The sequence below is a fragment of the Enhydra lutris genome, unplaced genomic scaffold (assembly GCF_002288905.1).
Source record: "Enhydra lutris kenyoni isolate GAN:26980312 unplaced genomic scaffold, ASM228890v2 scaffoldscaffold12, whole genome shotgun sequence".
In the NCBI taxonomy this organism is placed as follows: Eukaryota; Metazoa; Chordata; class Mammalia; order Carnivora; family Mustelidae; genus Enhydra; species Enhydra lutris.
The window spans coordinates 48,086,770-48,112,623 of record NW_019154096.1 but is presented as its reverse complement, the minus strand read 5'-3'; the positions used below and the strand labels follow the sequence as shown (position 1 = coordinate 48,112,623).

The 25,854-nt window shown below is 41.6% G+C and overlaps 1 protein-coding gene across 3 annotated transcripts in view; it reads left to right on the top strand.

Annotated features, from left to right (window-relative positions):
* LOC111144947 (cytochrome P450 2C21) overlaps positions 1-21,971 on the top strand; it is a 27,738-nt gene extending 5,767 nt beyond the window's left edge. For 2 of the 3 annotated variants that reach the window (XM_022499564.1, XM_022499565.1), the window contains exons 4-9: positions 2,175-2,335; positions 3,723-3,899; positions 4,761-4,902; positions 8,799-8,986; positions 13,306-13,447; positions 21,469-21,971. In XM_022499564.1, the coding sequence (XP_022355272.1) occupies positions 2,175-2,335; positions 3,723-3,899; positions 4,761-4,902; positions 8,799-8,986; positions 13,306-13,447; positions 21,469-21,650 (992 nt within the window). In that variant the 3' untranslated portion in view covers positions 21,651-21,971. The remainder of the gene's footprint in view (positions 1-2,174; positions 2,336-3,722; positions 3,900-4,760; positions 4,903-8,798; positions 8,987-13,305; positions 13,448-21,468) is intronic. The other variant, XM_022499566.1, reaches the window with a different exon arrangement.
* Positions 21,972-25,854: the final 3,883 nt, after the last annotated feature.

Here is a 25,854-nt window from a genome sequence, read left to right as displayed (position 1 = left end):
TTTTTTTTTTTTTTTTTTTTTTTTTTTTTAAAGATTTTATTTATTTACTTGACAGAGATCAAAAGTAGGCAGAAAGGCAGGCAGGGAGAGAGAGGGGGCGGTGGAGCAGACCCCCTGCCGAGCAGAGAGCCCGATGTGGGGCTCTATCCCAGGACCCTGAGATCATGACCTGAGCCGAAGGCAGAGGCTTTAACCCACCGAGCCACCCAGGCGCCCCAATGTTTTTTAACTCAAGTTATGTATTGTCCAGATAGTTTGTCCCTCCGCTTTTTTTTTTTTTTGCTGCTATTAATATAAAAAATGCAATTATTACAAATACTTGCATGATTTTTGTTTCTTCCTCAGAATAAGTTGTGACAATCTAGTGACAGCGAATATCACTTGGACTTTTGATGTGTATTACTGAGGAGTGGTTGGGAGACCTGGCAGAAGAAGGGATATAAACATACATATTTTTGTAAACTTTCAATTTAATATACTAAATATTTCACGTTTAATTTATGTTTATTAAGAACATTATAATAGATTACTACAGTATTCCACTATTTGGGTGCTCGTGACCTACAGCCACCCCGATTCTGCCCGATCCTGCCAAGCTATGGCGCCCTCGACTCTTGGGTAACCCATCTCACCACTGGGTAACTCTGACTATTGGAAGGTTCTTTCGTATGTTGAGCAGAACATCTTTCCTCAAAAATTCCACTTTTTGATCCCAGCTACGTTTGTTTTTTTTTCCCTTTTGGAGCTACAGTGTTGTAACAGTCACCTCACAGAGACAAGATGTATCTCCCACCCCAAATCTGGTTTAGATGTTTTATTTTGTTTTTATTCTTGTGTTATCTTCTTTTAAAAAATTATTTATTATGTCATGTTAGTCACTGCATAGTACATCAGTTTTTGATGTAGTGATCCATGATTTATTATTTGTCGAGACTGATTATACCATACATACCCCATTTGGATGTAAAAAGTTTGATTCACAAAATGAGGCTTTCTGTAGAGCGCGGGGCAGCTCCTAAGCAGATGAAGAAACAGCTTGAGAAGGAGGCCTGGGTGTCTCAGTTGGGTGGCTAAGCTTCTGTCTTCAGCTCAGGTCATGATCCCAGGATCCTGGGATGGAGCCCCGTGTCAAACTCCCTGCTCAGCGAGGAGCCTGCTGGTACCTCTCTGCCCCTTATCCTGCTCGTGCTGTCTTTCTCTCACTCTGCTCTATCAAATAAACAAATAAAATCTTAAAAAAAAAAAAAAAACTTGAGAGAGCAGGGAAAGGGCACTGGCTTGATGACTCTGTGGTGGTTAAGGGATGGGGTAGAGAATGAGTTCCTGTGTGCGGGTCAGTGCTTGTAGAGTTTAAATGTCCTGCTTCCAAAGGAAGGACCCTTGAGGTTTTTTATCAGCTTGTCCAGTTGTGAATAGAAGAAGAAGAGGTGAGGTTCAAAAGTTGTCAGCAGCCAAACGTCAAAGCATGGAGTCATGTTCTCTATTATATATAGGGAGCCTGGTTCCAATACGATAATGTGTTTTTTCAAAGATCCAAATGGAACTCCAGTTTCTCTCATGATTGTTCTCTTCTACAAGAAGAGTACACACAGCTTTTTTCAACTATGTTTTATAAAATAACAGTTTCAAGTCTCTCCAGTCTCCTGATCTTCTGAGGCTGCTTAGCTTCCTGCAGGCATCGTGAAGAAATAGTCACACTGAGAGCTGAACTTTATACCTTTCAAGGTATTTTTTTTAATTTTTTATTTATTTTTTTTTAATTTCTTTTCAGTGTTCCAGAATTCATTGTTTATGGACCACACCCAGTGCTCCATGCAATCCGTGCCCTCCACCTTTCAAGATAGTTTTAAGTGACCTCCTTCTTGTGAATTATGTTGTGGCTCTTATTTGAAGAATAATGTAAATAGAACACTTAGAGAAATTAAAAAATGGACTGGATTAGACAGCTTTGTTTGGGGAACAATACATTTTTGGCACACTGGGTTTACAGTGAAGATGAAATACCCAGGGAATCCCTATATTTAAAAGAACCCCAGCAGTCAACCTTTCTCCGTCATTTAAAAAAATTTTTTTTAATTTTTATTTATTTTTAAAATTTCTTTCTAGTGTTCCAGACCGTCAACTTCAGATTTATATGAAAATTGTGCTCTAACTTTTAACTTCTATTGTTTTAGGATCTCCCTGTGATCCTACTTTCCTTCTGGGTTGTGCTCCCTGCAATGTCATCTGCTCCATTATTTTCCAGAATCGTTTTGAGTACGGCGATAAAACATTGTTAACCTTGATAGAGTATTTTCACAAAAACCTCCTAATTTCAAGCACCCCCTGGATACAGGTAAATGGGAAAATAAGTTTTTTAAATGGGAAATAAGTTTTTAGCTAACCTATTGCTCATGCTTACCTCACCCCTTTGTCCGGTTTGCAAATGGATAAAGTCATGTTTATCAAACTATCATTTGAAACCAATTAGTTATCAAATCAATTTAGTGTGGTGAAATGAAATTTACAACATGAAATGGAGTGGGGCGCCTGAGTGGCTTATACTCAAAACATCCGACTGGTGGTTTCAGCTCAGGTCATGATCCCAGGTGCGTGGGCTCAAGTCCCTTATCAGGCTCGGTGCTCAGCAGGGAGTTTGCTTGAGATTTTCTCTTTCTCTCTCCCCCTCCCCACTATGCTCACTCCCTCTCTCTCTCTCTCTAAAATAAATATTTAAAAATTATTTTAAGAACCTTGAAATGTAGTAGAGAAATGTAGGACAGTGTATCAGTTATAGCAAGGTATTTTTCTGAGAAACCATTTTATATCCATAGATGAAGAGGGTGATGATGTAAAATGTATTTTTCACTATGGTACAGTGTCAGAACACATTAGTATCCTACAATGTATGATCATTAAGAGCTACAAGTATGTGTGGACCATGAGGTCATGATGTGTGCCACCTGGAAAGGACACTAGAGAACAAGGAGTCTGTCATTTTTTGGAACAGGAAACTGTCACCCAGAGATATTAAGCATATTTTTCAAAGACAAGGAATTCCTAGCCAAGACAAAGAATGAGCTAGACCTATAATCTAGATTTCTGTAGCTTTGTATCTCTAGATACAATCTATGGGCCCGAAAATTGCTTGAGTGCCTACCAAGAGCATTAAATCATGAGGTACTCTCTAAAGTTGAGTCTGTAAACTCTAGGACTGGCTTTGGGCAGACGAAGAAGGGCAATGTGCACATTCCTGAGGGTATAAAATCTCTAAATAACCTAAGTAATTTGGGCATTTCTTTAATCTTTCTAATGTAGTCTCTTCATTACAAAAAAAGTGTGGGAGCCCTGTAAACTTTTTAGGTAACTCTGTAGAAATACGTGTTGGTAAACTGGAATGAACACTACATTCTAGCCCTATTTATAGACTTATGTCTTACAATGGCTGACCTTTCTGAACCTCAGTATTCTCCTTTGGGAAAAGATGGTGTGCTCCTGGATTCCTCCATAGGGTTATGGCTAGGAAATCATTTAGGTGGTTTTGAAATTGCTTTGTGGCTGGTGCATACTGTAACTTCAGACATCTTCTCAGTTCCCTCTTCTTCAAATCCAAGTGTATTCTGTTGTAGGAAGCATGTCTTACTCACCTTTATCTACTCAGCATACAACTAAGTGTCTGGTACATAACATGGGCCCGTACAACTTTGCTGAGTGAATTAATGATTGATTCTTTCCTCTTTCAGCTCTACAATGCTTTTCCTCTTTTAATACATTACCTTCCAGGAAGTCATCATGTGTTATTTAAAAACTTTGCTAAACAATTTGAGTTTATTAAGGAAAAAATAAAAGAACACCAAGAATCCCTGGACTTCAGTAACCCTCGGGACTTTATTGACTACTTCCTGATCAAAATAGAAAAGGTATAATCTGACCCTTTATCTTTGTGGGTGGTGTGATTCCCACTGAAACTGGGATATTAAAACAAATGACCCTTCCTAAAGATGTATTAATTGCCTGTCTAACCTCTTGTTTGTGCAAACCACATTGGGTATCTTGAGATATTTCTCAGTCCCCAGTGAAAATGACTTTACAGTTTTTACATTTATAGTGTTAAAGCTGGTTCCTTATTTGGGGACATTTTGAAATATACACTCACACACATTCATCATTAATGATACACAACATATCCTTCATCAGAAAAGTCCAGCAAAGGGAAGATGTAACAAATGAAGGAACACAGGAATAGACAGGAATCTACAAAGGCTTACCTTTGGAAAGGCACTAGGAAGTCTTCACAGATGACTTCACAGAAGAAATTCTAGCTTAGATGAACAGAGACAACAATGAGAATGAGAAGTGCCATGATCACAAGGGTGGAATTTTCAGAGAGTTGATCTTGATTGTAATTGAGGCACTGTCAGGGGTGTAATGACTGAAGAGTTGGGAATAGTGATGCATTTTGGGGGGGTGTTTCTGAAGGGTTGAATAAAAATATGAGACATTATAAAATAGACAATAGATGCTAGAATTGACAGTAGCGGTGAGGACCTGATAAAAATTGTGTTTCAAAGAAATGGTAGAGCCACTGATCGACATAGGGGATGAGACAGTGAAGAATCAGAAAGGTTCATAACTCTGGTTATATTTTAATTGTTGGACGGAACCCTAACAACTATCTAACTCGGCCTTCAGCCGTAGCACTCACACCAAATAACAATGTCATATTGAGTTACCTCTGAGGCTCTTTTATTTATCAAGTAATTGTAACACATCATTTCTAGGAAAAACACAATAAACAGTCTGAATTTACCATGGACAACCTGATCATTACCATATGGGATGTGTTTGGTGCAGGAACAGAGACAGTAAGCACCACCCTGAGATATGGACTCCTGATGCTGCTGAAGTACCCGGAGGTCACAGGTATGGTCACAGGTGTTGGGCGGGGTGCAATTCCAGGTGGAAATTGGCAGGTGACACGGACAACTATCCCACTCTTTACATGCCCAGACAATGCACAGAAAAAAATTTCCTTTATTTGTACATCTTCCTGTCATTGGATAAATTAAATTCAAAGTTTATAGCACAAAAAGATAATGAAACATTTAAACAGCAGCAGAGATTTGAGGAGCAGAGCTCACTGCTTGCCCTGCTATGATGGAATGTCCCTAATTTGCATTGGGACAGATGCAATAAGTAGGGTTGTCGTAGGATCTTGAAGAACCGGCCTTCTGCTTTCTCTAGAAGGATATCACTTGATATGTCTTCCACATCCAGATAAATGCATTTTTGTCAGAAGATATTTCTATTCAAATGCATTTTCAGTGTGAGGATTGACTCAGTGAAAATGACAGTCTGTCTTCGTCAAAGAGATTCTGTCCCTAAATAAAAAAGGTTCCATACAAATACATTCTTTTCAAATATACCCATTTAGACAAAGAAATTCTTCCTCACAAATATAGTTTCTCTTGCAAATGCAACCTTCCCACTTTTCTTCCTCTTCTTTTTTGAGTGCTCATCAAAGGATTATTTCCTTCACTACTGAATCATGTTCTGTGCTTTGGCACACTGAGACACTTTTTTTTTTTTTTAAATTTTTTTTAAATTTCTTTTCAGTGTACCAGAATTCGTTGTTTATGCACCACACCCAGTGCTCCCTGCAATACGTGCCCTCCATAAGACCCACCATCAGGCTCACCCAACTTCCCACCCCCTGCCCCTCCAAAACCCTCAGATTGTTTTTCAGAGTCCATAGTCTCTCAGGGTTCACCTCCCCTTCCAATTTCACTCAACTCCCTTCTCCTCTCCATCTCCCATGTCTTCCATGTTATTCCTTATGCTCCACAAATAAGCAAAACCATATGATAATCGACTCTCTCTGCTTGACTTACTTCACTCAGCATAATCTCTTCCAGTCCCGTCCATGTTGCTACAAAAGTTGGGTATTCATCCTTTCTGATGGAGGCATAATACTCCATAGTGTATATGGACCACATCTTCCTTATCCATTCGTCCATTGAAGAGCATCTTGGTTCTTTCCACTGTTTGGCGACCGTGGCCATTGCTGCTATGAACATTGGGGTACAGATGGCCCTTCTTTTCACTACATCTGTATCTTTGGGGTAAATACCCAGTAGTGCAATCGCAGGGTCATAGGGAAGCGACACTTTTAAAAAATATATATTTATTTGGCAGAGAGAGAGAGATCACAAATAGGCAGAGAGGCAGGCAAGGAGAGAGGGGGAAGCAGAGACACTTTTAATACAATTAAATCTCAGGAAGCTTATCTCTGTGATGTCAGCACTAGATCATTCTCCTTTGTTTCAAGTCCTCCTGCCCTCCCAGTCCAAGTAAGAAGTGCTTCCCAAATGGCGCAGGCTAGAAGCACAGCTTTGAGATCCCTTTGCTGTCACACATTATGGGATCTAATGGCACTGTGTTTCCTTCACTTGACACAGACTCTTTCAGCCAAATAACTTCCCGCTTATTAGATCTATATTGATTATGACTCCAGATACCATATGACATTTTTCTCCAGACCTGTAAATCTGTGTACATGGCAAAAATCCTTTTGGTGTCCTCATTCCCCAGTGCTTCCGTGTTAATTTTTTCTTGCATCATATCCATTTATATATTGTTTTTCTTCCTATTTTCGTTCCTTTCTGGGGCATTCTCTAAGCATTCTGATTATTTAAGGAAGTTCCTGACCACTTTGCATAATCACTGTCTTCTAGATAAAAATCCAGCTTCTCAACTTGAAAAGGTGAAGTTTAAAACTTCTCTAAAATTCCCAAGTCTTCCTGATAGCTATCAAACCACATATTATCACACACTCCCTTAACAAAGACACATTCTTCAGGTAGTAGATCCACACCATTTGATCAAAGTAGCAACATGGTACAGGAGAAAATGTGTTATAGACTAACTACAGTGGCTTCAGATCCCAACTTTATAGTAAGTAGCTGTGTGACCTCAGACTCATGACGAACTCTTTGTGTATCTTGCTTGGTCCCTCATCTGTTTAGGAGAGATGATGCTTCCTAACGGTCACAGGAGCTTTCCCTCATGGGAGAAGGTTAATAAATGTTTATTTTAACTAATGAACAGTCCTACTAAAACTGCATATTATTAACGTGATACATTTTACAAATAAAGGAAAAATATAATTCGCTAACCCAAATTACTTTCGGTGATCTTATTCAGTTGCTAAGATTGTGGGTTTGAGAATAAGAAAGACCATGAGAGACTGTGGACTCTGAGAAACAAACTGAGGGTTTTAGAGGGGAGGGGGTTGGGGGGTAGGTGAGCCTGGTGGTGGGTATTAAGGAGGGCACGGATTGCATGGAGCCCTGGGTGTTGTACATAAACAATGAATCTTGGAACACTGCATCAAAAGCAAATGATGTATTTTAGGGGTGCCTGGGTAGCTCAGTGGGTTAAGCCTCTGCCTTCGGCTCAGGTCATGATCTCAGGGTCCTGGGATGGAGCTCCGCATCGGGCTCCCTGCTCCCTGCCTCCTTCCTTCCCCTCCCCTGCCTGCCTCTCTGCCTACTTGTGATCTCTCTCTGTGTGTCAAATAAATAAATAAAATATTTTAAAAAAAACAACAAATGATACATTTTATGGTGACTAACATAACACAATTTAAAAAATGAAAAAAAAAAGACCACATAACACCTGGGTGTCTTTAAGAAATACATTTACTTTTATGGACCTCTTATTTTTAAGGCACATAAAATAATACCCAACATGCAGAATTTTTTTAGGAATTATAAAGTAATGTAATACATTGTACAGCATGCCTGTCATGTTTTGCATCCTAAAGAAATGTTAACTTCTGGGTCCTGTGTGCTGAGTCCAACATCTTATTCAGTTCTATCTATCTATTTATTTATTTGACACAGAGAGAGATCACAAGTAGGCAGAGAGGCAGGAAGAGAGAGAGGAGGAAGCAGGCAGAAAGCCTGATGCGGGGCTTGATCCCAGGACACTGAGACCATGACCTGAGCCGAAGGCGGAGGATTAACCCACTGAGCCACCCAGGTGCCCCTCAGTTGTTCTATTTATTAAGCATTTATTGCCCTGCGTAGTTTTAGCCTCTTGGAATTTACATTTTCTTTTAAAGATTTTGAGAGAGAGCAAACGATACAGAGAGAGAACATGAAGGGGATGAGGGGCAGAGGGAGAAGCAGGCTTTCTGTGGAGGAGGATCCTGATGTGGGGTTCAATCTCTGGACTCTGCGATCATCACTTAACAGACTAAGCCACCCCGGCACCTGGAACTTACACATTTAAAACAAAAATGGGCCTACACAAAGTGGTCAAACAGCATGGTCTATAGTGAGCTTTTAAGACCCCAGATCCCTGAGTTTATCAAACAAAGCACACAAAATAATCAGAGTTGAATCTCATAGTACAATTATGTTTTCTATGTACATATCTTAACGTCTCTAATGAGATTCCAATTTGACTAGGAAACAAATCTCTGCCGCTCAAGAAAGTAGCCATATGTGATTTTCCCCTCTCCCAGTCTCCTTCCACAATGTAGCCATGATAAAGATCACATCAAGGGGCACCTGGGTGGCTCAGTCAGTTACACATCGATTCTTGGTTTCTGCTCAGGTTTTGATCTCCGGGTCATGAGACTGGGTCTCCCATCAGGCGCCATGCTCAACTTGGAGTCAGCTTTTGGTTCTCTCCTCCCTCTGTTCCTCCTCCCCAATCTCTCTTTAAAGTTAATAAAATCTTTCAACGACAAGGAAAAGGGTCAGATCAAATGACTTTTCCATTTCATATAAATTCTGATTCCTATCCTGCAGCTAAAGTCCAGGAAGAGATTCACCGTGTGGTTGGCAGACACCGGAGCCCCTGCACGCAGGACAGGAGCCACATGCCCTACACAGACGCTGTGGTACACAAGATCCAGAGATATATTGATCTCATCCCCAACAGTCTCCCACATGCAGTGACTCAGGACATTAAGTTCAGAGAATACTTTATTCCCAAGGTGAGAGAGATTTCATCTCTACTACTCCTTAAGAATTTTATTTTTTTAATTTTTCATTTTTTATTTACACATTTGTTTTGAGAGAGAGAGAAAGCAAGAGGGAAGGGGCAGAGGGAGAAGGACAGAGAATCTCAACCAGGCACTATGTCCAGCCCAATCCCATCCAGGGGTTCCCTCTCATGACCCTGAGATCATGACCTGAGTCCAAATCAAGAGTTGGAGGCGTAACTGACTGAGCCACCTATGTGCCCCTCCTTGAGAATCTTAGGTTATCAGGCATCACGAAAGCAGGATTATAGATTACCTAACCATCTATAGGTATGACACAGTCAGAGACCAGACATCTTACCCTCTGACCACATGCTCCTTTCTTTTTACTTTGTTGATGCAATTTTATAAATCATAGTGCTTGGACTCCCACAGGATTTTCTTCATAGTATTCATTGCCAAGACTGCTTATTGCCCATGTTCTTCTAGGATTTTTGTGGTTTTAGGTCTTATGTTCAATTATTTAATTCATTTTGAGTTCATTTTTATGTCTCTTGTTAAGATAGGATTTAGTTTCTCCAACACCATTTATTGAAGAGATTGTCTTTTCTTGGTTGTATATCTTGGCATCTTTGTTAAAAATTAATTGGCCCCCTATTCATGGGTTTATTCCTGGGCCCTGTATTCTTTTCATTGATCTATGCATCTGTTTTTATACCAATATCATGCTGTTTTAATGACTGTAGCTTTGTCATACAGTTTGAAATGAGGAATTGTGATGCCTCCAGCTTTGTTCTTTCTCCAGATTGCTTTGGCTCTTTAGGACTTTTGTCATTATCCACAGATTTTAGGATTGTTTATTCCATTTCTGTGAAAATGCCATAGGAATGTTGATAAGGATTGCATTGAATCTATAGATGGCTTTGGCTGGTATAGATATTATAACAATATTAATTTTCCCAAACCATGGCCACAGAATATCTTTCCATTTGTTATGTGTCTTCTTCCATTTCTTTCATCAATGTCATAGTTTTCAGTGTACAGATCTTTCACCTCTTTGGTTAAATTTATTACTAGGTTTTTTATACCAATGTGAATGGGTTGGTTTTCTTAATTCCTTTAGAGTTCATTATTAGTTTCACATTAAAAATGTAACAGATATTTGTATATTCATTTTTTTTCTTTTTTTAAAAAAATATTTTATTTATTAGAGGGAGAGAGAGAGATCACAAGTAAGCAGAGAGGCAGGCGGTGGTGGGGGCGGAAGCAGGCTCCCTGCTGAGCAGAGAGCCCCATGCGGGGCTCGATCCCAGGACCCCGAGATCATGACCTGAGCTGAAGGCAGAGGCTTAACCCACTGAGCCACCCAGGCGCCCCTGTATATTCATTTTTATCCTGAATTAATTTATTCTAACAGTTTGAGTGGAGTCTTTAGGGATTTTAAAAATTTACAATGTCGGGGCGCCTGGGTGGCTCAGTGGGTTAAGCCGCTGCCTTCGGCTCAGGTCACGATCTCAGGGTCCTGGGATCGAGTCCCACATTGGGCTCTCTGCTCAGCAGGAAGCCTGCTTCCCTCTCTCTCTCTCTCTGCCTGCCTCTCCGTCTACTTGTGATCTCTCTCTGTCAAATAAATAAATAAAATCTTTAAAAAAAAAAATAAAAAAAATAAAAATTTACAATGTCATGTCATCTTCAAATAGTGACAGTTCTGCTTCCTGTCCTATTTGAGTGCCTTTTCTTTTTCTTGCCAAATGCTTGGACTAGGACTTCTAGTACTATGTTGAATAAAAGTGGTGAGAGTGGGCATCTTTTGTTTCTGATGTAGAGGAAAAGCTGAAGCTTTTCCCCATTGAGAATGATGTTAGCTGTGGACTTACCATAGATGGCCTTTATCATATATGGCCTTTATGATGTCAAGGTACATTCCCTCTATATGTACTTTGTTGAGCATTATCATCATAAACTAATGTTGACTTTTGTCAGATGCTTTTTTCTGCATCTACTGAGATGATCATATGATTTTTAGCCTTCATTTTTTAATGTACATCACAATGATTTGTGGATGTTGAACCATCCTTGCATCCCTGGAATAAATCCGACTTGATTATGGGATATAATCCTTAATCCTTTTACTGTACCATACAATTCAGTTTGTGAAGATTTTTATGGACAATTTTTTATATCTTCATCAGAGATATTGGCCTTTAATTTTCTTTTCTTGTGGTATCCTTGGGTGGTTTTGGAATTAGAATTATGCTGCCCTCACAAAATGAATTTGGAAGTGTTCCCTTCTCTTCCATTTTTACTCAATCCCAGGATCTGGAGATCATGACCTGAGCTAAAAGCAGAGGCTTGGAGCACCTGGGTGGCTCAGTGGGTTAAAGCCTCTGCCTTCCGCTCAGGTCGTGATCTCAGGGTCCTGGGATTGAGCCCCACATCCGGCTCTCTGCTCATCAGGGAGCCTGCTTCCTCCTGTCTCTCTCTGCCTGCCTCTCTGCCTGCTTGTGATTTCTGTCAAATAAATAAAATCTTTTTAAACAAAAAATAAATAAAGCAGAGGCTTAACTAACAGAGCCACCCATGCATCCCTTTATTGAGCATTTTACCCTGTGGTAATTAAGAGAGACCATGCATGAGCAGGAAAACTGGGCAAGGAGGGAGAGAGAAATTTTTTTACAGATTTTATTTATGTACTTATTTATTTATTTAGAGCATACAACCAGGGGAAGGGGTAGGAAGAAAGGGAGAGAGAATCAAGCAGACTTCACACTGAGCATGGAGCCCGATGCAGGGCTTGATCTCACCACCCTGAGATCGTGACCTGAGCCAAAATCTAGAGTCAGATGACCAACTGAGTCACCCAGGTACCCCTAGCATGCAGTCATCTTCATGCAAAAGTATTTATTATCTCATTTTATGTTTGCGATGAACTAGTGCCAATGTATCCTTTACATTTTACTAGTAATGAAAATGAGTCATGGAAGTGTTACACAACTGGCCTATCATCACAGAGCTTAATTTAATAGAAAGATTCGATTGATTTTGAAAACTAAACTCCAAATCATCATGTTGTACTGCATCCATGAGTTTAGGAACACCGTATTCAAAACTAGAAATGCTCTCTCATTTCCACAAGAAATTGCAATAATTCAATTGAAACAGCACAACGAAGAGGGGATACTTATCTGTTCTCATCCTTAAAAAAAATTTTTTTTCTTTTTAAGATTTTATTTATTTATTTGACAGACAGAGATCACAAGTAGGCAGAGAAGCAGGCAGAGAGAGAGGAGGAAGCAGGCTCCCCGCTGAGCAGAGAGCCCGATGCGGGGCTCGATCCCAGGACCCTGGGATCATGACCTGAGCCGAAAGCAGAGGCTTTAACCCACTGAGCCACCCAGGTGCCCCTAAAAAAATTTTTTTAAGTAAGTTCTATACCCAGTGTGGGGCTTGAAGCCATGATCCCAAGATCAAAAGTCACATGCTCTATTGATTGAGCCAGCCAGGCACCCCTTAGTTTGTCATCCTGATGGGAGAGTGAAGGGCTTCAGGAATACAGCCACTCAAGTCGATCTTTGAAGACCTTATCCTGTGTTCCAAAGAAAATGAGCTGGATTTTCAGGGGCATCAGCTCCTTTTAGACAATACTGCAATTTGGGGCGCCTGGGTGGCTCAGGAGGTTAAGCCTCTGCCTTCGGTTCAGGTCATGGTCTCAGGGTCTGAGGATCGAGCCCCACATCGGGCTCTCTGCTCAGCGGGGAGTCTGCTTCCTGCCCCACCAACCCCCCCGCCTGCCTCTCTACCTACTTGTGATCTCTGTCAAATAAATACATAAAATCTTAAAAAAAAATACTGCAATTTATCTGTCAAGAACAATGCGCTCCAGGGAGTTCCCTTAATTTTCTGAAAAAGCAAGTGCTAATATCATGCTACAAACTGAAGAAAATGACTTGGACGTCAGTTAGCAATGCCTTGGACTGACATTAAAGGATTTAAAACCTGTTAGGGTAGGTCATTTGTTTGTTCTGAAATAAGGAGTAAATACGTTTTTTTTTTTTAAAGATTTTATTTGACAGACAGAGATCACAAGTAGGCAGAGGCAGGCAGAGAGAGAAGGGGAAGCAGGCTCCCCACTGAGCAGAGAGCCCGACACAGGGCTCTATCCCAGGACCCCGGGATCATGACCCGAACTGAAGGCAGAGGCTTAACCCACTGAGCCACCCAGGCGCCCCAATACGTTCTTTTTATACCTCTCTCCTCATCTATAAAACAAAAGGATTTCAAGCTCCATGACTTTCATTATAATCCAGTTTATCTGTTTTCCTTCACATCAGGGCACAACCATATTAACATCTCTGACTTCCGTCCTGCACGATGACAAAGAGTTTCCCAACCCAGATCACTTTGATCCTGGCCACTTCCTGGATGAAAGTGGCAACTTTAAGAAGAGTGACTACTTCGTGCCCTTCTCCACAGGCAAGCAAGCTTCATTGTTATCTCTACATCAGGGGTCAGGGAGATGAGGAAGGGCTTTGCATGGACACCACTCTGGGCTGAACAGATTGTCATTTGTATGAGGCCAGGGGCATCACTCCCAAAGCCCAGGTTGTTTCTCATTGGATTGGAGGCTTCCCTTGCCAAGACTGGCCCCAGAACCTACTACTGAGAGTCCTAAGAAGGGGTAGGGAGTAAAGTAGATAGAGAGAGGGTAAGGGAAATTTGAGTATCTCCCTTCACTTTGTCAGGGTCCTGGGAAGAAACAGGTGACACACTCAACAAGTCATTCCAGAATGACTAAATCTAGATCATATTTGAATTTTCTAGTCTGTTTGGGGATTAGTGATTAGTTAGTAAGCTTGTGGCTAATTTTTGAGTATTTAATGATGAGGCTGTTTTTCAGAGATGTGGGCAGGATTAAGGTGTGATAGACCAGCATCGGCCGGAAGACGTTCCCATCGTAGGTCAGAAGGGACGAGGGAAGAAGGGAATTACTGGAAGCCCAGTAGAACTTGAGGAAAGAAAGAGTGGATGCTTCAACAGGAGGTGTGTCTGTAGCAGAGGCGTACAGCCACTGTCTACACTGCAGCCCGGCAGGAGGGAATAGGACCTCTGACCTTGTCAGTAGCTAATGCTCTGAATTTATTCAGAACCCAGAAGGGAACTAACTTCTTGCTTTATGCAGTCCACAGAAATCAGCTTCCTGAGCACAGAGTAGACATAAAAGACAAACCCAAAATGGAGCTGGAAGGAGGGAGAAATGGAGAATATTCAGCACATTCTAAAGGAGAAATGGGGGGAGAAAGGGAGGGTAAAGGGCCTTTCCTGCAGAAGTAATTGAAACAGAGGCAAAAATGGGAGATTTGTTTCCGACTGAATATAGAAGAAACATAAATATCAAGCAACCCTTGCTATTGTGGTCTCAAGATGATGGACCATGCCCAGAGAGGATCTCAAAGCAGGATACCTACTGAACTACTCCTTATCTTTCTTCCTCTGTGTTGGGCCCATTACTGCATAATGAGACTCCTTGAGATTTCTGTTCAAGTCACAGGGCTTGCCGACCTGCTTTGCCTTGACACTGTGGGTATCATTACAAGATCTGAGGCCTTACCTTAGGAGCTTATGTTCCAGAATGTGAGACAGATGATTAAGTAAAATTTCATCTGAAATGTGCTGTTTTTGAAGCATTAGCGAGTGTTGTCACAAAGAGATAAAGAAGTGAGTTATATACTCTGAGCACATCAAAGAAGTTTACATAGAAGAAATGACATCTGAGGTGTCTCTAGAAGGATGTGGGAAGTATCAACAGGCAGAGCAGAGAGGAAGCCTATTTCAGTTGCAGGAATGACTGGACTCTAGGTCACATTTGAAATTGCCAGTATGTCAGGGGATCAGGGATTAGTTAGTAGGTTTGTGGCCAATTTGTAATATTTCTTTTTTTCCTGACCCCTTAGTTCAGGATGACATATATACCTTGTTTGCCTGATTCTCTTTGGAATTTCTGGGTCTGTGTGAATTACTCCGTACGTAGGAAATGAAATTTGATTTCCTTCTGTTAATTTGTCTGGTGTCAGTCTGATCCTTAGACCAGCCACAGGGACCTTGAAGGGGACAGGAAATTCTTGCTCCCCGATAAGGTGTGTCAGCTGGACACTGCTCGCCCCACACATTGCTTTAGCTGAGAGATCCTTGGGACATCTGACAGCTGGCACAAGGTAAGATTTCCTACCACGTCGGGCTCTCAGAATCTCTGTCCGAAGGGTCTGATGGAGTGGGAACGGCAACAGTCCTTTTTCTCTCTAAATTTACATTAGCAAGAGAGAACTCTTGTGCAACTAGTTCCTTGGGCTAAGTGACTCTTGGTACATTTGGTAGGGTCTTTTTTGCTAACATTTCTCTTTCCTCCCAGAGAGGATCTTTGTTTTCCTTTGTGTCCTTTATGTCGTTTGTCATACAAACTTTGCTCAAGGTTAATGGGCACATGAGGGGTGTTGCTTAACGACATCTTGGAAGCCGGAGCTGCAGAACTGGCAGACACCGGTAGAACACTTAAAAGCTGTTAGAACTAGGACGCCTGGCCAAGTAGAATGGGGTTCCAAGTCTCTGTCTGGCCACGCCAGCTCTCAAGTGTGTTAGTCGTTGAGAGGTCCGGCCCATAGGAACCGTTGTCATGGCAGCCTCCGTTTCTTGTTGGTTCCAGGAAGTCCCATTCCATGAGTGCCTGCCCAGCATCCCAGATCAGCAGGTCTGTGAGCGGAGGCCTCTCACTTTTTGCAGTGAACTGTTACTAGTTACTAGTGTTACTAGTGTTCTTTAGACTGGCAAATTGAGGAATAGCTTTGCCACTTAGAAACACGTGTTTTTTCACAGTACACTTAGTAAGGCACAAACCAGGTTTACTAACTGACCCAAACTTACCTTTAGTTTCTCTGTAAATAAGACAAAAGGAGAGAAACCTGTATTCGGTACTTAATGTTTCATTGTTTTATCTTATCTGGAAATGATCTAGATATTCAATGAATTTAGCTTAACATTTAACTTAGCAACATTTTTAAAAATCCAAGTTACCAAAGATTTTGGGAGCTCTTTAAAAGTTTCCCCATATATGATCTCACAGTCGTGGGATCGAGCCCCTTGTTGGGCTCCGACCTCAGGGTGGGGTTTGCTTCAGATTCTCTCTCCCCCTAAAATAATAAAATCTTTAAAAAAACAAAAATTATAAAAGTTCACCTACATACCTTTTTATCTTATTTACATTTATTTAATTTATGTATTCTGAATAGTTTAGTCTACCTACAAAATTTTATGAGACATTAGACAAAGTAAGCCATCATTTTAATGTTTTTTTCTATCAAAGTTTGTAAGAGATAGCATGAATTTATGTGACTTCCAGTAAACACAGGCAGAATACAAGTTTTATATTTAATCCTGATAACTCCAAGGATTTTATTTATTTATTCATGAAGGAGAGAGAGGCCAAGGAAGAAGCAGATTCCCCAAGGAGCAGGGAGCCCAGTGTGGGACTCAGTCCCAGAACCAGGATCATGACCTGAGCCGAAGGCAGACAGTTAACGTTAACCATCTGAGCCATCCAGGCGCCCTAATCCTGATAACTCTGAAGACATGGCTATTTTAGTTAAACCAAGAACTTTAAATTAGCTTTAATACTGAGCATCTTCCCTGATCACATAAATTTGAAAAACATTTAGGTTAGTTTCTATCTTTCTGAGTTTTATAAAAGTCTTTTTAAATTTTATTGAAGATTTATTTATTTATTTGAGAAAGAGAATGAATACGGGTAAGGGGCCGAGGCAAGGGGAGAAGCAGACTCCCCCAGCTGAGCAGGGAGCCCAACTTGGGGCTCAATCCCAGGACTCTGGGATCATGATCTGAGCTGAAAGCAGATGCTTAACTGACTGAGCCATCCAGGTGCCCCTCTTCTGAGTATTAGAAAGCCCAATCCTGGGGTGCCTGGGTGGCTCAGTGGGTTAAAGCCTCTGCCTTCAGCTCAGGTCATGATCCCAGGGGCCTGGGATCGAGTCCCGCATCGGGCTCTCTGCTCGGCAGGGAGCCTGCTTCCCCCTCTCGCTCTGCCTGCCTCTCTGCCTACTTGTGATCTCTGTCAAATAAATAAATAAAATCTTTAAAAAAAAAAAAAAAAGCCCAATCCTTAGGAGTGCTTGCCTTCAACTAAATGGTGCTCTTTTATAAATTAATTTTGGCAATACCAGCTGGAAGTAGAGAAAATACCTCACATTTGCAATATGGGATACGTACACACAAACAAGATAAAAAATATTCTTACAGCTTTTGTTTTCACTAATATTTGTGGACAGGACGGTATAGCCTCAATTTTCAAATGCTTCCCTCTTTTTCTTTTTTTAATGAAAAAATTCTCCCTGAAGTGTGTGTCTAAAGAATGGTTCTTATATCCTAGAGATGATAGGATAGAAAATTTATTTCACAAAGTCACAGAGAAAACTCCAAGTTTCTTCCAAGTCTGGACATAAGAGGGATTTAAGCAGCTTGTGCTCTGAAAAGGCCTTTTCCCACACCACTCCCCCTTTTTTATTTTTTTGGGTGACTGTGGGCTGTGTTCAAAGATATTAGATTTATAAATTCAGGGGGCATCTGAGTGGTTCAGTCAGTGTCCGGCTCTTCATGTTGGCCCATGTCATGACCTGAGAGTCGTGAGGTTGAGCTCTGCACTGGGAGTGGAACCTACTTAAGATTCTCTCTCCCTCTGCTCCTGCCCTCCCCCCACTCTCTTAAAAAAAAAGAGAAAGATTTATAATTTCAAGGGATGGAGAAATAATGTAAAAAAAATTTTTATTTCTAGAGTTTCAGGGTACTTGCTATTTAAAATTTATCTTTTTTTTTTTTTTTAAGTACTGGACAGTCATGTTCCAAATCCTGATCTTTTATAGTATCTACAAATATTTTGAGAGGAATAGGCAAAGTTTGGGGATTGGTAGACAGGTGGGCTTAGACTTGTTTCTGGGGCTGGATTTCTGGTTTTGTAGAGCTTTGGAAGGCAAAGACAGTCATTTAGAAACAGTTCCCCCAAAAAACTGGATTATAGCATGAATATCAAGGGACTGGCCTACCTTTTTAACTAAACTTGCTTTTATATTTTTATAAAATATAGATTTTTAATTAAAATGGGAAACAAAAGATTCATGACTTTGTAAAGTCTGTATAAAGCATTTTAACAAAGGCCTTCTGTCTGGGTACACAATTTAATCTGGGCTCTGATAGCCCCCGAATATTGGCCTTTCCCTGATCATTTATAGGTGGGCCTGGGAGAAATTTGGGTCATGTTTCCTCTCTGAAGGGGGGTTGTGACTAGTGATTAATCTTTTAAATTTCTCTCTGAATTTGGTAGAATGCTTTGAAAGTAGAGGTTAAAGGGGCTTTGTAATTTAAAAGGTCTGCTGCTGTCCAGGAGACACACATTCTTTTTTTTTTCCCCAGTTAATTTTTACTTTATTAAAAGTTACATTTTAAAGAATAAGATTGGATAAGATCTCTATTTAAACTATCTGAAATTATTTAACAATTTTAGGAGGTATAATCAAAATTGGCAAATACTGTTCATATATACTCTGAGACACACATTCTTTTGTGGTGTGGGCCTAGGATACACCAGCCAAGTGCCATGCCTGAAGCTGGCAGGGCCTGGAAGGTAGGAGCAAAGTGAGCCTTACTGCTTTTGTTAAATTCACTTCCTGGCATTCAGCCTTTACATGAGCAACCTGTATACTTTGAACCTAGAGATGAGACTACAGTGCTCTATGTAAATCCTAAAAGGAAAGGAAAGTTAAAATGGGCAGATGAGGCTGGATTTTAGGGGAAATTTATGTTGGATGTAGACATTTATTTCTAATTTCTGATCTTTCATCTTGTCAAGGGAGTCCCTGAGGATGGCATTAGGCTAGGACATTTGAGAGCCACTCTCTATTAAGAACGTTTTCCTTGGGGTGCCTGGGTGGCTCAGTGGGTTAAAGCCTCTGCCTTCTGCTCAGATCATGATCCCAGGGTCCTGGGATGGAGCCCCACATCGGGCTCTCTGCTCAGCAGGGAGCCTGATTCCCTTCCTTTCTCTTCCTACCTCTCTGCCTCCTTGTGATCTCTCTCTCTCTGTCAAATAAATAAATAAAATCTTAAAAAAAAAAAAAAAAGAACGTTTTCCTTTGGGGCACCTGGGTGGCTGAGTCGGTTAAGTGTCTGCCTTCGGCTCAGGTCATGATCTCAGGATCCTGGGACTGAGCCCCATGTTGGGTTCCCTTTTCAGTGGGGAGTCTGCTTCTCCCTCCCACACTCCCTCTGCCCTCCTGATCCAGATCCTGCTGTCTCTCTCTCAAATAAGTAAAATCTTTTTTTTTTTAAACAAAGTTTTCTTCTTTTTACATTTATTAGCCAGCTTAAAGGATACATCATCAGACCACTGATGAGTAGGATCTGTTATGAGCAACTCTAATTAATAAGCCTTTTAATGCCTTAGGCATCCAGAGAGAGGGCAGCAGCCCTCATGATCCAAAAGTTGACTCCCATAGTTAGTCTAAGAAAGCAGAAGGCCTTCATTGCTGGTCTCCAGTGAAATCGTGAGATGCTTCTCATCCCAGACTCAATCATCTGTGACCCCGGGCATGTGCTCCTGTAATGGCACTTTCCAGCACTAACAAAGTTTGAGAATAGCAAGGTTCCTATGGGCTGGGACTTCTCATGACACACACCCTTGAGAGTTGGTATGGTCAGAGAGAGAGAGACTCAGATCCCCAGTCTTTTAGACTGGCCTCCAAAGTGCACCCTGGTAAATGCATCCTCCGGATGGTAGATACCAAAAAGAATATTCTCACTGGTCACAAAGCCAAGCTCCTGGGACACAGAACAAGAAAAAAGGGAAAGCCTTACCTGGTTTTCTTCTGGCTAAACATTGGGTCTCTTGGAAACACACAAACACCTAAGAGAGATGTGCCACAGGCAGATGTTGGCCATTGTACATTTTCCATAGTGTACCTCATTGCACAGAAGTTTTCTTGAGGTTGACCTCAAGTGGTGACCAAATGTCAGTCTCACCTGTTCTGTGACCACCTTATCACAGGAGCCTTCTTGAGGTGGCGAGCGCTCTCACAGCTTTTCAGTGTTCCACCTAAAGCTTTGGTTTCCAGTATACCCCTTAGCAACAGCCTTTAACCTACAGCAAAGTTTATCTAAACAGGTGCCAGTCTGATGAGAACCATGAACTCACCAGTCTCTGGGACTGGCTCAAACAGCAGGCCTATAGGGCCTATCCCTGTTTTCTGTGTGATGGTAATTCCTTTTTATGATAAATGATACAAAGGCACAAAGGAGGGATGCCTGCGTGGCTCAGTTGGCTCAGGTCATGATCCTGGGGTCCTGGGATTGGGTCCCGCATTGGGCTCCCTGCTCAGCTCCCTGCTCAGCTGGGAGTCTGCTTTTCCCTCTGCCTGCTGCTCCCCTGCTTGAGTGCTCTCTCTCTCTCTCTCCCTCTCTCTCTCGACCTGACAAATAAAATCTTTAAAAAAATTAATCAACAAGGATGAAATTAATTAAAAATTAATCAACAAGGATGGTTCATCGTTTCCCCCCAAGAAAGTTCCCTACCAAAATTACCTAGCGTTGCTAAACATAAGGAAGTAGTTCCACAAGCATTTTCTCCTGCTAATCTAAATGTAGAAAGAGAGAAGAAGGACTCACCATTCTTGCTCCATCAGACTCCTCAGATTCCAGGAGACAGACAAGGTCGGAAATCTTACCTTCTGCCGGCTGTCTGTCAGACGTCCCAAGGATCTCCAGCTGCAGCCCGGTCTGTGGCAGGCAGTGTCCAGGGTGTTAAAGTTGCTGCCAACTAGGCCAGCTGTCCAGGATGAGGAATTTTCCTCCGCCTTTCAAGATACTTCCTAGCCGGACTAAAAATCAAATTGACAAAAGACAGAGAAAGAGGAGAAAGTCAAACTTAGTTTCACAGGTATGGGCGATCCACAAACATACGAAATTCCAAAGACAGGCAACATGGGTTGTGGTCCACATCCTGAGCTAAGGAGGGCGGTGGTGGTCTGAGGATTCACAGGGGGAGTCAGACCATTAGCAGGAAGGTGAGAGGTTGCCCTGTTACGTCAGTAAGTTTCATAATTAAAGAACAGTCTGCTAAATGCTCTCTTCCTGGTGCAGGCAGGCAGTTGAAGGAGAGGTAGGGAGATTTTCCTGAATCTGCTGGGGTTTGATTGCTTTTAATTCAAAATAATCTTTATGCCAACGTGGCCCATCTTGGGGCAAGCTGCCCTTGCCGCTACGCACGCATACAAAAATGTGTACTGAGGAAGTGAAGGAAACCACATTTCTGTGTAGATACAAGAAGCCATGGGTTAGTCTATGAATATATTTCTCTTCTCAATCCATATGTATTTAAGCCCCCCTGTGTGCTAACTCAGAAACAGAATTAAAGGAATCTTGAATTTATGTGTCGTTTTTAGGAACGAGAGCTTGTATTGGAGAAGGCCTGGCCCGCATGGAGCTCTTTTTACTACTGACCAACATTTTACAGCATTTCACCTTGAAACCTCTGGTTGATCCAAAGGACATTGACACCACCCCCATTGTCAATATGTTGGGCAGTGCACCGCCCTTCTTTAAGCTCTGTTTCATCCCAGTCTGAAGAAAGGCCAGGCTGCCGGATTGCAGAGCCACACTCCGGCCTCACTTGAATATGCCAGATGCTTTCTGTCCTGTGTGTTAGCCACTGTCCACCTCTCCTTTCACATCAGGGAGGGCATTCCTGACCCTGTCTCTTCTCATTGTCTTCATCCTTTAAGATTCAGTTCAAATTTGCCCACATGAAACAAAACTCAGTCTTAGCTTCCAATTAAATTCTTTGTGTACCCAGTCCTGAGATCTTATGCTGTATCTCATCTGTAGTCTGTACCATGGTAAGATACCTTATTCATATCATATTGTCTTCTATTAAAAATTATCCCACAAGTTAAAAAAATTTTTTATATATGATATTCTCTCATTTCTTACCCCTATGTCTTGATAGTTTGGCATGTGTAATTTTGGTTTTTTTCCCCAGTGGTTATTAAAAAATAAATGTGTGTGGTACATGTTTGTGTAGGGATGTACATGTAAGTATGTACATGCAGTGAGAAAACAGGGGATGGTAATTCCAGCCAGAGGCAATAGCATGAGATAAAAATGAATTTGTTGGTCTCTCCAAGGATGCCCTTCCTGTTTTCCCTTACTGGTTAAACACACAGTTGGAGACACATACATACACAGACATAGACAAAGAAGGCAAAGAAGAGGGAAAGATAATATGTATATATGGTTTTATTCAAATACAGAAATATGTGTTTTATGTATATGTGTTGTGTGTATAAATAATATACCTATAATATATACCTATGATTTATGGTGACATTTATGTAATAACATTATAGATATAATAACATTATAGATATTTTTACAAGTAGTATAAATATAATGCCCTGTTGCATGGCTACAATAATTCTAAAAATCGTCTCCTTAATCAAGGATAGATAATTTTGAGCTTTTGTTAGTATAACAATCCTACTATATGCATATATCTTTCATTATTCTTCAGGAATAGATGTGACGTGGCTGCACATATATGTGCACTTTTATTTTTCATAGATACTAAAGCACAGCACACAAAAAATTATGTATCTGTTTACTTTTCTATCATGAATGTAATAAAAAGATTTTTTGACCAAATCCTTGTGTTTACTGATGATTGAATTCTTCAGTAGATTCAGTAATTTTTGACTAATAATTCTTAGGTTTTCGAGTAGGAAATCATGTCATCTGTAAACATTTCATTGCAATGACTAGAACTTTCCAGAAACAACATCTATACCTATGTCCGTCTCTCTTTGTGATTTGTCACACACGCATACACACCGGTACATGTATATTTGTCACTATGGGCAGGTGATGAAAGCAGCAAGGGTGTGGGGGGACAATTCCAGGGCTTGGGAAATCCATATTGGGAAGCCGATGTGTGATTTTACCCTTGAGGGGATTGCTGGTTTGAACTCCGGTGCTGAGAGGCTGAAAGGCTAACTATAAAATGTCATTTAGAAACCTTAGAAGATGAAAACAATTTTTATAAATACTCTGAGCAAGAGGAAGGGAAATGAGTTCAGAGCTGGCCAAGTAGAAACACAAAGTAAACACCTCAACTTGACTTGAAGCCTGAAGGTCTTGATGAAGATCACCCAAGGATCAAGGATAACCCTGAAGCTGAACGGACTGATTATAGGAAACAATCAGTAATAATCAAAAAATGCAATAAACACAAGTCTAGGACCAGCTGGCATCACTGGTGAATTCCACTAAACATTCAAGGAAGAGTTAATACCTAGTCTCAAACTATTGCAAAAAATAGGGGTGCCTGGCTGGCTCAGTTAATAAAACATGCAACCATTGATCTTGGGGTTGTGAGTTCAAGCCCCACATTCAGTGTAGAATTTACTTTAAAACACACACACACGTAACTAAAAACTTGAAAAAAAGCTATTCCAAAAAATAGAAGGACTACTCCCAGATTCAATCTATGAGGCCAACATTACCTTGTTTCCAAACCCAAAGACACTACAAAAAACCACAAAAACTAACAGGCCAATACCCCTGCTGAACATAGATATAAGAATCCTCAACAAAATGCCACCAAGCTACATTCAGTAATACCTTAAAAAGATAATTCACCACCATCAACTGGGAAATATTCTTCAGAGGCAAGGACAGTTTAATGTCGGGAAATCAATCAACATGATACATCACATTCACAAAATGAAGGATAAGAATATTACATGATCATCTCAATAAATTCAGAAAAAGTATTTGACAAAATTCAACATCCACCCGTGAGAAAAGCTCTCAACAAATTGGGCTTAGAGGAAACCATACCTCAACATAACAAAGGCCATATATGACAAACCCACAGCTAACATCACCCTTGATGGTGAAAAACTTAGAGCTTTACTGCTAAGATCAGGAAAGAGACCAGCATGCACACTCTCACTACTTTTATTCAGTATAGTACTAGAAGTTCTAGTCAGAGCAGTCAGATAAAAAAAAAAAAAAAGGAAAAGACACCCAGATTACTAAGGAAGAAGTAAAACTGTCACTTTTTGCCAATGACATGATGCCATACATAGAAAACACTAAAGCCTCCTCTGTATAAATTCAACTCCCCCCAAAACTTAACTATTAAAGCCTCCTGTTCATGAGAAGTCTTACTGATGACATAAAGAGTTTATTAACACAGATTTTGAATGTTTTATGTATTAGGTACTGTATTCTGACAATAATCTAAAGAAAAGGAAATATTAAGAAAATCACAAGGAAGATACAATACATTGACAGTAAAGTATTTATCAAAATATAAGTGGACCTGCACATTTAAAACATATCTTGGTCAAGGGACAACTGGACAACTGTGTATACAACAGGGTATTATTCACCCATAAAGAAGTAAATCCATCCATTTGCAACAACATGGTTGAACCCTCTACACACCATGAAAAATGAAAAAAGTCAGAGAAAGACAAATACTGTATGATCTCATTCACATGCTTCTGTCCACAGAGGCCTGACCTCCCAGGCCCTAATGGTCAGGGACTCCTGAGCCATATAGGAGGAATCCGCCTGCCAGCCAGAAGGAAAACGTGCCATTTGGAGCTTCACAGAGGATTCAGAGCAGGAGAAATCTGCTATGCCCACCTGAGGTCACATCCACTTGAGGCGGCCCCTCTGGACACAAACCCGGAGCCTAATGTTCAGCCTGACCAAAGCCCTCAACTAAGCTCCCTGGGGTGCTCACCTCGCCAATGGCAGATCAGGTCTGCCATGCCCCTAGGCCCTAACCCTAACTCTAACCCTAGATTTGGTTTTAAGGCTTCTCTCCCCAGAGGCCTGGCCACCAGGCTTTACTGGTTGGGGAACCCTGAGCCATACCAGTGGACTCCCCTTGCCAGCCACAAGGAAACCGTGCCATTGGGAGCTCCACAAAACACTCAGAGCAGGAGAAACCTGCCATGGCCACCTGAGGCCACCCACAAAGGAGGCAGCTCCCCTGGACACAAACTCAGAGACTGACACTCAGCAGATCCACGCTTTCAACTCAGCCCCCTGGGGCGATGGCCTCAGCTCCAATATATCGGGCCTGTGATTCCCCTAGGCCCTAACCCTAACCCTAGGTTGGTTTTTCAGGCTTCTCTCCCAAGGCCTGGCCCCCAGGCCCTACTGGTCCAGGACCCATGACCCATACCAGAGGACTCTGCCTGCAAGCCACAGGAAACCATGCTATGGGAGCTCCACAAAACTCCCAGAGCAGGAGAAATCTGCCAAGCCCATCTGAGACTACCCACACCTGTCCCGACCCCACTGGACACAAACCCAGAGACTGACAGTCGACTGAACCCATGCCCTCAAGTCTGGCCCATGGTGCGCTCACCTCAGCGCTGGTATATTGAGCTTAGCAGGCCCCTAGGCCCAAACCCTAACCCTATGTTGGGTTTTCAGGCTTCTGGCCCCAGTGGCCTGGCCCCCAGGCTCAAAGGGTCATGAACCCCTGAGCCATACCAGTGGACTCCACCTAAGACCACAAGGGAACCATGCCATTGGGAGCTTGGCAAATACTCAGAGCAGGAGAAACCTGCCATACCTACCTGAGGCCACCCTGACTTGAGGTGGCCTCTGGACACAAACCCGGAGACTGACACTCACTGGACAGACGCCCTCAACTCAGCCCACCAGGTGCTAGCCTTGGTGCTGATAGATTGGACCTGTTATGCCCCTAGGCCTTAACCCCAACTAACCTGAGGTTGGGTTTTGAGGCT